This window comes from Manis pentadactyla, chromosome 18, assembly GCF_030020395.1.
Source record: "Manis pentadactyla isolate mManPen7 chromosome 18, mManPen7.hap1, whole genome shotgun sequence".
In the NCBI taxonomy this organism is placed as follows: Eukaryota; Metazoa; Chordata; class Mammalia; order Pholidota; family Manidae; genus Manis; species Manis pentadactyla.
In genome coordinates this window covers 16,924,714-16,938,920 of record NC_080036.1, presented here as the reverse complement: position 1 = coordinate 16,938,920, position 14,207 = coordinate 16,924,714, and the positions used below count along the sequence as shown (strand labels likewise).

The 14,207-nt window shown below is 43.5% G+C and overlaps 1 protein-coding gene across 6 annotated transcripts in view; it reads right to left on the bottom strand.

Annotated features, from left to right (window-relative positions):
- Positions 1 to 14,207, bottom strand: part of ADAMTS17 (ADAM metallopeptidase with thrombospondin type 1 motif 17) — a 317,548-nt gene that overhangs the window by 28,035 nt on the left and 275,306 nt on the right. Inside the window, exon 21 of one of the 6 annotated variants that reach the window (XM_057494728.1) lies at positions 850 to 2,653. The exons of the other annotated variants lie outside the window; for them this stretch is intronic. Coding sequence (XP_057350711.1) covers positions 2,611 to 2,653 — 43 coding nt within the window. The 3' untranslated portion in view covers positions 850 to 2,610. Of the gene's footprint in view, positions 1 to 849; positions 2,654 to 14,207 lie in introns of those variants that run through there. 6 annotated transcript variants of the gene reach the window in all.

Sequence of the window (14,207 nt, the reverse complement as noted above, 5' to 3'; positions counted from 1 at the left end):
TAAGCAGACACTCTCCTCACTGCCTGATAAGTGCTGTGGAGGAAACGGAGCTTGGGTTGGGTCCTGAAGGTCAAAGTGAAGTTGGCTAACCAAAGAAGCAGGGGCTCAGTACCCTGATAGACAGAACCTGCCCAAAAGATGCCAAGGAGAGAGAGTAAGGGTGCAACTACAGACACAGGGTGGCTGGTCTTCGGAGGGTCTCCAGCAAGCACGTGCCCCAGGGCAAGATGTTGGTGAGGCAGTGGGAGAGAAATGGAAAACCAGCACTGATATAAGATGTAAGGATGGAGTTAACAGGGCTTTGGGTCAGGAGAGAAAGGAGGGAAGAGTCAAGCTCAGGGTTCTGACCGGCCCAGAGGATGCGGGCGGTGCCTCCCCTCTCAGGGGCAGCTCAGGGGAGGGGCTGGCCTGGTGGAGGGCTGTGGGTGCCACTTTGAGGGGTGGCTGAGGTGGCCACTGGGCAGCTGGGTAGTGCGGGGAAGGGCCTGAAAGTGCAGTTCTGGAGTTCAGGGGAACACTCTGGGTTGGAAACAGGGTTAGAGGTCATCAGCAAGAAGGTCCTGGCAGAGGGCAAGGGCAAGAACAACTCCCCCAGGAGACTGTACAGGGAGGACAGAGGACAGGACTGGGGAATGCACACGTAGGGGGCTGGAATTAGGGGGACTCTGCAGGAGCTGGAGAAGGAGCAAGGAGCAAGGCTAGGGAGGGCAGGGAGGCTGTTCAAGAGATGCAAGGGAAGGGGGGAGGCTAGGAAGTGTTCTCTGGATTTAGCCACAGGACCCAGGGAGACGAGGGGCCAGCTGAGTGACGGTGAAGAGGAGAGGCCTGTGCACAGGCCCTGAACAGACCCTCGGTCTTGGGGTGACACCCACACTCTGGAAACAAGGCCTGTCCTTACGGTACAGGTAAGGAAGGTGCCGCATCACTTGGAACCTCTGGTCAAGCGGCCTGCAAGACAGCAGCTCTGCGTGGGAAGGGAAATGCTGAGAATGGCCAAGGGGTGGAGGCAGTGGCAGAACAGACAAGGAAGCGCCCCTCGCGGGCATGTCTGTCTAGAAGGGCCACCCCTGCCCGCTGGCAGTGCCTTGTGGTCATCCTGGGCCACATGGCAGAGCAGATGACCCATCGGAGGCCTGGGCAATAGCCGACACTTAGGTGGGCGGCAGGGGAGGGGGGCCAGGAGCCTGGTGAATGGAGAGAATGTGGCGGGTGGGGGTCACCCTCGGGATTTGGTGAGAGAGCCCAGGCCAATTGGTCAATGTGCCTTGAAAAAGATTCTCGCTTTAGGAACGATCTTGCCCATTCCTAGACCAGGGAGCCTCAGAGAGTCCGATCTGGAAAGCTAGACAGATCAGAGCTCTCACTTCTTGGGAATTCTCTGCCAAGAGAAAATTGGAAAGGACAGGCTCACATTTCCCCAGAGGTGGGGCAGCCCTGTGACGCTAATGTGGCTGCGGTCACCCCTCCTGCGTGTGCCTGGCCCTTCCCACTGCCACCTCGCTCTTGCCCCACAGAACCCCCAAAGGAAGGTGGCTCAAGGCCTGCTGGTTCTGTGTCACAGACGGAGAAACTGATTCGCAGAGGCAGCAGGGCAGGCCCGGGGCCCACGTTAGTAGGCGGGTCGATCCTCGGTGCCCCAGTCCACGGGCTTCGTTTTTTTATCCCCACAGCCGTGCTTCTGGTTAGGGTACTGCCGATCAACCTCATTATGATGCCCTGAAAGTTAAAGGCACCTGCATATGGAAGCCAGACATTCTCCAGCACTCAGAAGCCCACACTCAGGCTCTGGCATCCAGGCGGTCCTGGACTCAGACGTCCCTCCCCTGACCTGCCAGTGGGCGACCCCGGGCAAGTCAGCACTCTGGCCTGTTCCCTCCTCTGCGAGGGGTTGGTGGCTCTCATCTCACAGGCCTGTTAGACGACTGGCTGAGGTGGTCTCTGCCACATGCTCAGCCCAGGCCTGGCTCAGCTATTGTTAATTCTGTCACTGCTACTCTCAATGGAGACATCCACTTCATTAAGAGAAGCTGGGGCTCCCCAAAGCCCTCTGGAATGTGCCATCTATGTGGCTATTCTGAACCCAAACTAATTCATCTTAAATTATTTTTTTTCTAATTGGCTATGCAATTGCACGAGTTGAATGAGAGGAATATGAAAAACAGCACGAGGCCTCTGTTTGAGTACTGAATCAATTTGGTTTGAGTTACTTACCTCTTCTGAGCTTTAGCTCCCTTAGCCATAATCCAGGGTCAAGGCCGACCGTTGTACACATTTGCGAGGACTGGGTGATACGTATGCGGTAGGTGAAGCCTCTGGGGAGATGCCTGGGGCAGGGAGGGCCCCAGGGCTGTCAGTGTCTTCCCCGCCTCCCCAGCACAGGACTGCTGTCCATGGGGCAGTGAATGCTTGGCCGAGGGAATGCAAACACTTTGCTCCGCTTCTCTGTGGATGACACGCCCTCACCCGGGGCACCTGCGGCTTCAGCCATGTGCTGTGGGCTTGGGGGTGAGGAGACGTGGCAGAGCCCAGCTGGCCAAGAGCCGGACTTCCCGGGCCCCTTTCCAAAAACACCACAGAGGACTCCAGGCAGCATTGGACTCTCCTATTTGCCTACATTGCTCTCACCCCCCAGGGCAGATTGGAGCCAGCACCTCTGTTATGAGAACAATCAAAACATGACTTTAACATGTGCCATTTATAGTCTCTGAAGATACGTGGCTGCTTTTATTGAACAGATGTCCATGAGAGAAGGGGTGAGGCGAGGGGGCAGATGAGGACTTAACGAGCTGAGCTGAGATGTTCTCCCAGGAGCACGAGAGTGACTCTTTACAGCCACAAGTTGCATTTCAACTCAGCATTTCTCCATTTACGGCTTGAGAATTATGCGTCCTCATATACATTTCCCCGTAAAGTAATATTATACACATATTTGTTTTTTAAGGGAGGAAATGAAAACCTGAAGTGCATCGTGAGGAGCAAAAATGTGAGTATTTCTTGGCTGGAGTCTGTTAGCCTTGAAAATCAAGATGGGTGCTTGGCCAGGATTGGAGGATTTTCCATGTTTTCCTGAAAAGGTCCTTGAGTCATTGTGGTTAGTTCTCATCTGCTGAGGGAAGGAAGGCAAAGAAAGGAAGGGAAGGAAGGTGGCGACATTCTGCTAAAATATGGCTTAAGAGAAAATGTTTTAAAAATGGTTTCTCTAGATACTGCACCGGCTAACCCCTTTTGAGAGTTAAACCGGGTGGTATTCTCAGCAGGTGACATGGTTCAACTTATTTGATTTTGCAATGATCTTATGTAGAGCCATTCTAAAGGGAGGCACAGAAAGGTTAAGCAGCTTGCCCAAGGTCACACATTAGTAAGTAGAAGAACCATTTTAACAATTCCATTGAGAGATGTCACATACCATATAATTTGTCCATGTAAATAGCACAATTCAATATACTCTCAGAGTCGTGAAAATACCACTATCAACTGCAGAACATTTTTGTTTTCCCAAAAAGAAATTCCACACCTCTTAGCTATCATCTCCCAGTACTGCCCTAGACAATCCCTATTATACTGTCTCCATAGATGCCACTTCTGGACACTTTGTATAAATGGGATCAGATTGCATTTGGTTCTTTGTTATTAATTTCTTTCACTTAGTATAATGTTTTTAAGGATTCATCCATACTGTAGCATGTAGTAACACTTCATACATTTTCATTAATGACTAATACTCGGTTGCATGGATATACCACATTTTACTTATCAGTTCATCAGTTGATAGACATTAGGGTTGTTTGCACATTTTGGCTATTTTGACTAATGCTACTGTGAGCATCTGTGTATAATTTTTGTGCAGACCTATGCTCTCATTTCTCTTGGGTATGTACCAAGGAAGTGGAATTGCTGGATCATAAACTCTATGTTTAACAATTTGAGGAATGCCAGACCGTGTCCAAAGAAGCTGCACCATTTTGCTTTTCTACAGTAGTGTATGAAGGTTCTAAATTCTCCACAGCCTCATAAAATTTTATTAGTATCTGCCTTTTTGATTATAGTCATCCTAGGGGGTGTGAAGTGGTATCTCACTGTGGTTTTGTTTTATTGTGGCAAAATACATACAACATAACATTTACCATTTTTACCACTTTTAAATGTACAGCTCAGTGGCATTAAATACATTCATATTGTTGTATAACCATCACCACCATCCCCCAAACTTTTCATCACCATGGACTGAAACTCTGGACTCATTAAACACTAGCTCCCTATTCCCCCTGTCCAAGCCCCTGGCAACCATCACCCTACTTTTTCTGTCTCTCTCTCTATGAATTTGACTACTCTAGGTACCTCACATAAGTGGAATCATATAATATTCATCCTTTTGTGACTGGCTTCTTTCTTTCTTTTTTTTTTTTTTTTGACTTAAAAAAAATTTTTGGTATCACTAATATACAATTACACGAGCAACATTGTGGTTACTAGAGTCCCCCCATTATCAAGTCCCCACCACATACCCCATTACAGTCACTGTCCATCAGTGTAGTAAGATGCTATTGGATCACTACTTGTCTTGTCTGTGCTATACTGCCTTCCCCGTGAACATCCCCCTGCCCCCGCCCCGCTACATTACGTGAGCTAATCATAACGCCCCCCTTTCCCCTTATCCCTCCCTCCCCACCTATACTCCCCAGTCCCTTTCCCTTTGGTAACTGTTAGTCCATTCTTAGGTTCTGTGACTCTGCTGCTGTTTTGTTCCTTCAGTTTTTGCTTTGTTCTTATACTCCACAGATGAGTGAAATCATTTGATACTTGTCTTTCTCTACCTGGCTTATTTCACTGAGCAAAGTACCCTCTAGCTCCATCCGTGTTGTTGCAAATGGTAGGATTTGTTTTCTTCTTATGGCTGAATAATATTCCATTGTGTATATGTACCACATCTTCTTTAGCCATTCATCTACTGATGGACACTTAGGTTGCTTCCATTTCTTGGCTATTGTAAATAGTGCTGTGATAAACATAAGGGTGCATATGTCTTTTTCAAACTGGGTTCCTGCATTCTTAGGGTAAATTCCTAGGAGTGGAATTCCTGGGTCAAATGGTATTTCTATTTTTAATTTTTTTGAGGAACCTCCATACTGCTTTCCACAGTGGTTGAACTAATTTACATTCCCACCAGCAGTGTAGGAGGGTTCCCCTTTCTCCACACCCTTGCCAACATTTGTTGTTTGTCTTTTGGATGGTGGCCATCCTAATTGGTGTGAGGTGATATCTCAATGAGGTTTTAATTTGCATTTCTCTGATGATTAGTGATGTGGAGCATCTTTTCATGTGCCTGTTGGCCATCTGAATTTCTTCTTTGGAGAAGTGTCTGTTCAGATCCTCTGCCCATTTTTTAATTGGATTGTTCACTTTTTGTTTGTTGAGGTGCGTGAGTTCTTTATATAGTTTGGATGTCAACCCCTTACAAGATATGTCATTTATGAATATATTCTCCCATAATATAGGATGACTTTTTGTTCTTCTGATGGTGTCCTTTGCTGTACAGAAGCTTTATAGTTTGATATAGTGTCACTTGTTCATTTTTGCTTTGGCTTATTCCACTTAGCATAATTTCTTCAGTGTTCATCCATGTTGTAGCAGGTATCAGAATTTCCTTCCTTTTCAAGGCTGAATAATATTCCATTGTATGAATGTAACACATTTCATTCTTCCATTGAGGGACACTTTGGATTGCTTCACCTTTTGCGAATAATACTGCTATGAACATGGTTGTACAAATATTGGAGTCCATGCTATAATTATTTTGTGTATAGACTTAGAAGTGGAAGTGCTAGATCACATGGTAATTCTGTGTTTACTTTTTTGAGGAACCACCCTACTGTTTCCCACAATGGCTGCACCATTTGACGTTTCAAACAGCAATATACTAGGGTTCCAATTTCACCACCTCTTTACCAACACTTGTTGTTTGCTGTTTTTTGATAAAAACTATCCTAATGGGTGTGAAGTGATTATCTCATTGTGGTTTTGATTGGTGTTTCCCTAATTATTATTGACATTTAGTATATTTTCATGTGCTTATTGGCAATTTGTAGATTTCTTTGGAGAAATGTGTAACCAAGTCATCTGCCTATTTTTTAATCAGCTTTTTTCATTGTTGTTGAGTTGTAGGAATTCTTTGTATATTCTCAATATTACTCCTTTATCAAACATGATTTGCAAATATTTTCTCCATTCTTTGGGTTGCCTTTTCAATTTGTTGATAATATTCTTCGATGCACAAAATTTTTAATTTTGATGAAGTCCAATTTAATTTTCTTGTTGCCTGCTTTGGTTTCATATCTAAAATTATCACCAAATCCAGTGTCATAAAGCTTCTTCCTATGTTTTCTTCTAAGATTTTTATAGTTTTAACTCTTATATTTATATCTTTGATTAATTTTGAGTTAATTTCTGTATATAATATAAGGTAAGGATCCAACTTCATTCTTTTGCATGCTGATACTCAGTTTTCTCAATACCAATTGGTGAATATCACTGTGGTTTTGATTTGTATTTCTCTGATGGCTGATAATTTTGAACATATTCTCATGTGCTTATTGGCCATTTATGTATCTTCTTTGGAGAAATGTCTATTAGTTGATTTGCCCATTTTTAAATTGGGTTGTCTTATTATTGAGTTGTAAGAGTTCTTTATATATTCTAGACACAAATATCTTACCAAATATATGATTTGAACATTTTTTCCCATTATTTGGATTATATTTTCACTTTGCTGCTGAGTTTGAAGTAAACAATTTTAAAATTCTCATGTCTAGTTTATCTATTTTTTTCTTTTGTTGTTTATGCTTTTGCTGTCATAGCTAAGAAACCATTGCCTAATCTGGAGTCAGGAAGATTTATGCTTGTTTTCTTGTAAGAGTTTTATAGCTTTGGCTCTTATATGTAGGTCTTTGAACAATTTCAAGTTCATTTTGTCTATGGCATGAGCTAGCAATTCAACTTCACTCTTTGCATGTCTTCCAATGTCTCAGCACCATTTATAGAGAATATTTTTTCTTCATTTAATTGTCTTGGCACCCTTGTCAAAAATCAAGTGACAGTAAATTTAAGGGTTTATTTCTGGACGCTCAACCACATACCATTGTTTGAAATGTGTCTCTTTTTGCCATTACCATACTTTCTTGATTACCCTGTTTGTAGTAATTTTTGAAATTTGAGAATGAGTCCTTCATCTTTGTTCTTATTTTTAAAGACTGCTTTGACAAATTGGGTCCCTTTGCAATTCCACATAAATTTTAGGATCAGCTTGCCCATTTGTGCAATAAAAAAAGCTAGAATTTCGATAGGGATTTTGTCATATCAGTAACAATTTGTGGGATATTGCCATCTTAACAGTATTAAGTCCTTTAATCCATGAACATGGAATGTTTTTAGATATTCATTCACTTACTTCAATACTGCTTTGTGGTTTTCAGTGTAGAAGTTTTGTGCTTTTGTAAAATTATTCCCAAGTATTTTATTGTTTTTGATGTTACTATAAATGGACCTGTTTTGTTAACTTCCTTGTCTTGTATTATTCATCGCAAGGGTAGAGAAATATAATTGATTTTTGCATATGGACCTTATATCCTCTAACCTGGCTCAACTTATATATTAGTTTTAGTAACTTTTTAGTGGATTCTGTAGGATTTCCTATATACAAGATCCTGTCATCTAAAAATAGATATAATTTTCCTTCTCCTCCATTCTAGGTGCCTTTTATTTCATTTCTTACCTAATTGCTCTGGCTAGAACCACCAGTATAATGTTGAGTATAAATGGTGAGAGCAGGAATTCTTGCCTTATTCCCCTCCTAGGGGGAAAGAATTCAATCTTTCACCAGTAAGTGTGATGGTAGCTGTGGGTTTTTTGTAGATGACCTTTATGAGGCTGAGGAAATTCCCTTTTATTCTTAGTTTGCTGCGTTTTTTATCACAAAGGAGTATTAAATTTTCTCAAATGCCTTTTGTATGTTTGTCATATAAGATGATAATGTGGTTTTGTCTTTTACTCTATTGATGTGGTTTATTATGTGGATTTGCTGATGCTAAACCAATCTTGCATTCCTGGCATAAATTCTACTTGGTCATGGTGTATAATCCCTTTTATGTGGCTGGATTCAATTTACTAACATTTCGCTGAGGATTTTTGTGTATATATTTGTAAGACACATTGGTCTATAGTTTTCTTGTGCTGTCTTTGGTTTTCTTATCAGGGTAGATAGAGTTGCCTCATAGAATGAGTTGCAAAGTGTTTCTACCTCTTCTTCTACTTTTTGGGATGGTTATGAAGGTTTGATGTTGACTCTTCCTTAGATGTTTAGTAAAATTTACCAGTAAAGCCATCGGAGCCTGGGGTTTTCTTTGTGGTAAGTTTTGGATTATTAATTCAATCTTTTTACTCGTTTAGGTCTGTGTAGGTTATTTATTTTTTTCTTGAGTCTGTTTCAGTAGTTTATGTTTCTTGGAATTTGTCCATTTAATCTAGTTAATTTTTTATTGTTGTTGTTATACTAGAAGCACTTTTGTTTTTTCAAAAAAGTACCACCAAGTATCCAGATAGAACAGGGAGAAGTGGGGTCTATTCCAGGGGTCATGTGTGCTAAGGTCACTGTATTGTTTGGGAAGAGGCTAATGGTTCTGGTAATGTTGGATATTACTAAAACTCTTATAGTCAAGATATATGGGAAACAGTTAAGGGTAACCATTAAAAGAACAGAAATGTAATCTATAGCTTCCAAATAATAGAGGGGAAAAGAAGAAAATAGGAAATGCTTGTTAGTTCTGAATATTTTGTAATTTCCAGTATCATTTCTTCTTTAACTCATGAATTATATATATATTGTTTCCAAAAATATATAGGAAGGTGGTTCACTATCTTTTCACTGCTTAGTGCCAATGTAGTTAATTAGTTTAACTAAATTAAAGATTGAAGCTTCTACTCAAAGACACTATAGACGAAAGCAAGGCCTCAAAATGAGAGAAATTTTTAATCTAGGATATATAAAGAACTCATATAAATCAATTAGGAAAAGATAAGTAGACCAATAGGATAATGGGCAAAGAACAGGAGACTCAATCACAGAAAAAGAAATATCAATATCTACCTAACATACAAAAATACTCAACCTCACTACAGAGCAGAGGAATTAAAAAACCAAACAATGAGGTACCATTTCCCACCACCAAACTGGCAACACTGAAAAAATATGGCTAAGCCAAGTTTGGCCCTGACTGGGACAATGGGAGCCCTTACCACATCGGAGACGTGGTTACAACAGGTGAGCCCTTTGGAGGAAAGCTCAAAGTGTGCGTACTCTATGACTCTGTACCTCCACTTCTAGGGATATAATTTCTTGCATGTATGTCCAAGAAAACTGGACAAGGGTGTTCACTGTATAATTGTTTATATATATCCCTGCTGGCAAACAACTCAAATGTCCACCAAGAGCAGAACTAAATACAGAAAATGAAATAAAGTTCAGCCAGAAAATGGCACCAGAGCCACAGTTGGCAACATGGATGGATCCCAAAGTCAAGATGAATGTACACACGCGAAGATCCTATTTACAACACGCCCAATAACATTCCTTCTTATTTGTAGGTTTATACATATATAGTAAAGCTTTGAAAATTTGAGTGAGAAGCATACACACTAATGGGGGTGGGAGAAGACAGGAGAATTGGGAGGGGTCAAGGAGGACTTTTAATGTGTAATATTGCTGAAAACATGTGATGCAAATATGGCAGTTGTAAAGATTTGTTAAAATTCAAAGGGATACATGTTATTCATTAATCTTCATTAGTAACAAAGAATACTGAAAATTTTCATAAGAACCAGGTCTGTACCTACTAATTGACACTGACCACAGAGAGTGGCTGCAAAGGGAGAACTTGGTGCCTGCAGTTCACAACGTGGAGAGCCAGGGGTCCTCTGCATCCAGGTACCTGGCAGATTCCAGCCCACTGTTGCTATGTGGCCGTGCTGGGCAAGTATTGCCATATCTTTCCTTTTTAGAAGTACAGTCTTACTGCAATGTTCTGATTTTAAAATTTGGAAATGGACTCTGAAACTTCAAGATGCCTGTGTGAGCCAAACCGTGTCTGCTGTGGAATCCGGCCCTGTGGCCTCCCCTCTAGGACTTCACACTTGCATGTTCTGAGGCAGTGGCTGTGGTGGTTCTGAACCTAAGTCCGCGTGGCCAGATGTGTATTTTTCTCTAACTCTCACCTGATGAGACCACTCTGCACCATATGCTTGTCACACAGATCTTCCATTATTGCTTCAGTCCCCATGCATCTACTATACACGAATACTAGTTTATCTTTTGGTTGGCTTAATAGGTTAGTCCCAAGAATTTTTTCCCAAGAGGATTAGAAAAAAAAAAAGACTCCCCCAGATTAATAATGTGACATAGTTTTCCCAAAACACCAGTCTGAGTGGGACCGGTCTGAAATGAACACCAAAATCCTGAACCAAGTGGGCTGCAGAAAACACCCCACGGCCTGATGAACACCAGCAGGAGTCCCTGCCTTGCTGGCCTGGCTGCCCAGGCCCACAGTTATTCAACATGAAAACATTCAAGTAGACCTTCCCAACATTCCTCCCCTGACGCTGCCTCACTTTGGCTATGAACATGCTCAGAATTTCACAAGACTCCCAGAATGTTCCTAGGGGGAGTTCTCAAGAGTTAGAGTGGGCCAGCTCTGCGTCCTCTGGAAGGGATACAGCAGGGCAAGGCTGCTGCGTTCAGAGGGGCAGAGGCAGGGCTCCAGCACGGCCAGCCTCAGAGCTGGCTGACTCTGGCTGCGAGCTCACCCTGTGAGGGTTCTGGCACACAGATTTATGAGCAAGGGAATTTACAGCTCTGCCTGCTTCCCCACCCACGAGTGCCTTTAATTGCAAGCCTCACATGTGCTCCCTGCACCTCTGCTGCCAAAGGCACTCCCTGACTCCCCCAGAGCAAACAGGAGCCAGCCAGGCCCCTTGACGGCTTCTAAGGTGGATCTTTGTTGGTCTATTTTGACTATCCGATGTCTCAAAATAAGCCGTGCTGCCCCTGCTGGTCAAGGCTTGTAAAGGATTATGTCTATGGGGAACCTGAGAAGTTTCCCCAGGGGTGAGACATCCCAGGCCGGGCCCAAGCAGAGAAGGCTGGTGGTGTGGGACCCAAATCCCACGCGGCGGCTGGTGTCCTGCGGTGCCTGCCTTCTGCTAAAACGACTAAAGGGTCTTTGGTGAGCATAACTGGTCACAACGAGCCTCAGGGCAGACAGCAGCTCTGACCCTTGACAGGGGTCACCATCCCCCTGGTCTTTGCTCCTTGACCTCGCAGGCCGAGAGCTCTTGCCACCCTGCGTCTACTCCCCATGGCCTCCCCTCCCCCTTCTCCACGTGTTTCTTGGCCCTCCCTGTGTGGTTCCGTCATTGGCTCTTTTGCTCCCGTGGCTCACTTCTATTTTATTTTATTTTTCCAGACCTTACTTATGCCACAGTTTCCGCAGGTACATGGATGCAGAGGACCCCTGGCCCTCCACTTTGTGACCTGCAGGCCAGTGCGATCCGCAGCCTAGAGGACAGCAGGGAGGCCCACTACTCCTCCGGCTCTGGGTGGGTGGGTGTGCGCGCAAGCCATTCCTCTTTCTCCTGCTGCCAAGGTCTAGCAGCTCCTTTTCCAAAGCCCAGCCGCACATGGTTAGGATCTGGGGGCCAGCTCAGACCGCTCCCTGGGCCATGCCCAAGCAGTTGCTAAGACACACCAAGCCAACCCCCAAAAGGGACCTCAAATTGACAACCTCCCTTCCCTGTTGCTATGGCCACTTTCACCTGGGTATTGTAGCAGTCTCCTAACTGGCTTGCTCGAGTGTGTTCTCCTTTCCCTTCTAAGTAACCTTAGAATTAAGATTCTCTGATGGCTTCAGTCACATGACTTCCTCACTCCAAAACCATTAATGGCTCCCTAGTGCCGACTGTCTTTCACACCCTGAGCCTGGCAATCAAGGTCCAGTCTGATAATTTAGTCATTCTGACAGCCCACGCTCCCCCATCATTCCACCACATTGCACGTTACAGATGTTTTCAGGAACAGATGCAAGCAAACAAAAATAAGACTCCGGAAGAAGGAAAACAAGAATTAGGATAGAGTAGGGCAAGGGGAACCTGCCTCTTCCCCCTGGATTTGTTTGGCCCCGTGTGCTCCTCCCTCCCTGGACCCTTTGATATTCCCTCTGCCCAGCACACCTCTTCCGTTCTCTCTGTTGGCCAATCTCAAGTGCCTGCCCCTCCATCAGCTCCCTCCTAGGTCCTAGATGTGCCCTCTCCCATCTCTGGCACCGCTAAGGTTCCCAAATGGTCTTAATGATACTGTTTCCCCCAAGACTATCCCCACCTTTCTATGGATGAGAGGCAAGAGGCTTGCTTCTAGTTCAGGCTCACTAGCTACGTGACGGCCTTGGCTACTAAACTTTCCATAGATCTATCTGCCATCTGTGAAATGGGGTGAATGGCTGCTACTCATCCATTTCTCACATGGATGCACCAGTGACTAGTCACATGTGGTCAACCTGTTATCACCTGGGTCCCCATCTGGATTGACTCAGGACTTAAGCAGGCACATCTCAGAACAGTCCATTATCTGCACCACCCCCTACTCCAACCCCCCAAATACACTGACTTAGCCACATCTTTCATAGACGTGCCCACCTCCTCCCTGGGTGGGTCTCACTACGGCAGCGTGTTTTGAGTACACCCTAAACTTGGGCTCCAGCTCACTGGAGAGACACTGTATTAACACTGCTGGCTAATGAAACAACCAGCAGTTTCCTATAAAAAGTTACAGTGGGATAAATCCACAATAAAATATTCATGCCCTTTATTTCACTTCACAGAAAGATTCAAACATCTCAACCAAATGCAGTCACAGCAGATGCTAAGCAGATGGTCTTCAGGCAAGCAAATGAGAGACAATAATTAGTCTCAATTAAGTTCTCAATAAATTATGTAATGGAGACCTTTAGCCACTCAGCCCTGAGTGGCTTGCTGGGCCAAAGTCAGTGAACCTGGTCCAAAACGTTTTAGAAACTTTGGACTGCTCTGCATAATTCATGCTCTGAATAAATTGCATAGTGTCTTGGCATGAGAGGAAATAATGAATACCATAACCATTTTCAATTGAAAATAATAATTTGTTAATAATTTTAATAGGCAACAAGCTATAGGAACCATATCCCTCTGTCCCTTAGCCCTTCAGGCAGAAAGGAAAGAGATTAATTTTGATTTCTGGCTTTCTTAAGCCTATGGCATTAAATCACCCTTTAGGCTTTTGAGAGCTCCATTCAACAAGTATAGTGTCACAATGATCTACTTTCACTAGAACATGGTCTCCTCACCTTGATTTTTAAAACACTATTACCTATGTATCTGATCAGCAAAGGTGTTTCTCTCTACATGGGTTTTAAGGATTTCTCCTAAGAGGGGTACATGAGACTGGCTGCCCCCTGCTCTGCCTATAACAACCTGAGAGAACCCATCTTAAGTCTTGTTGTACTGACTTTTGTGACATCTTCTCCTTTCTTCTCCAGGGTCACATGTTGTCAATTTCTACCTTGAGGTGAACAAGAGAAAATTTTACTTAGAAAATGGTAGAGAACGTCCCACTCCCCAGTGAAATCCTTGGGGTCACTCAAACTCCCGCCTTCATTCTCAAAGGCCTGGTTGTGTTTTGTTTCAGATGATCCTTGTCCAAGCAAGGATCACTGGCTCTTTTGAAGGGACATTCCTAGCACAAAGCCTTGAGCTTGCTGAAGACCCAACACATGATTTTTGAATTTAACTGAATCCCACGGCTGTCAATGGAGAAAACTGAGACATAATCCAGAGCTTCCTAAGATGAGCTTTGTGCTGGTCTCCAGGGAATCTCTGTCTATACTCCTATTCATTTTAGGAATCTCTTCTGTAACCATATTTTTTTGTTTACCTAATAGAAATTACAAATATAATTCACACATATTGTAGAAAATTTAGAAAGTATATACAAATGTAAAACAGGAGAACAAAAGGACATCCATGATCCGAGTCTTTTCCTAAACATATTTTCTTTAACTATTGATGTCATAGTATAAACAAATCTTTTTGTATTTTGTTTATTTCTTGACAGCAGAAGCAGCTCCCATGTG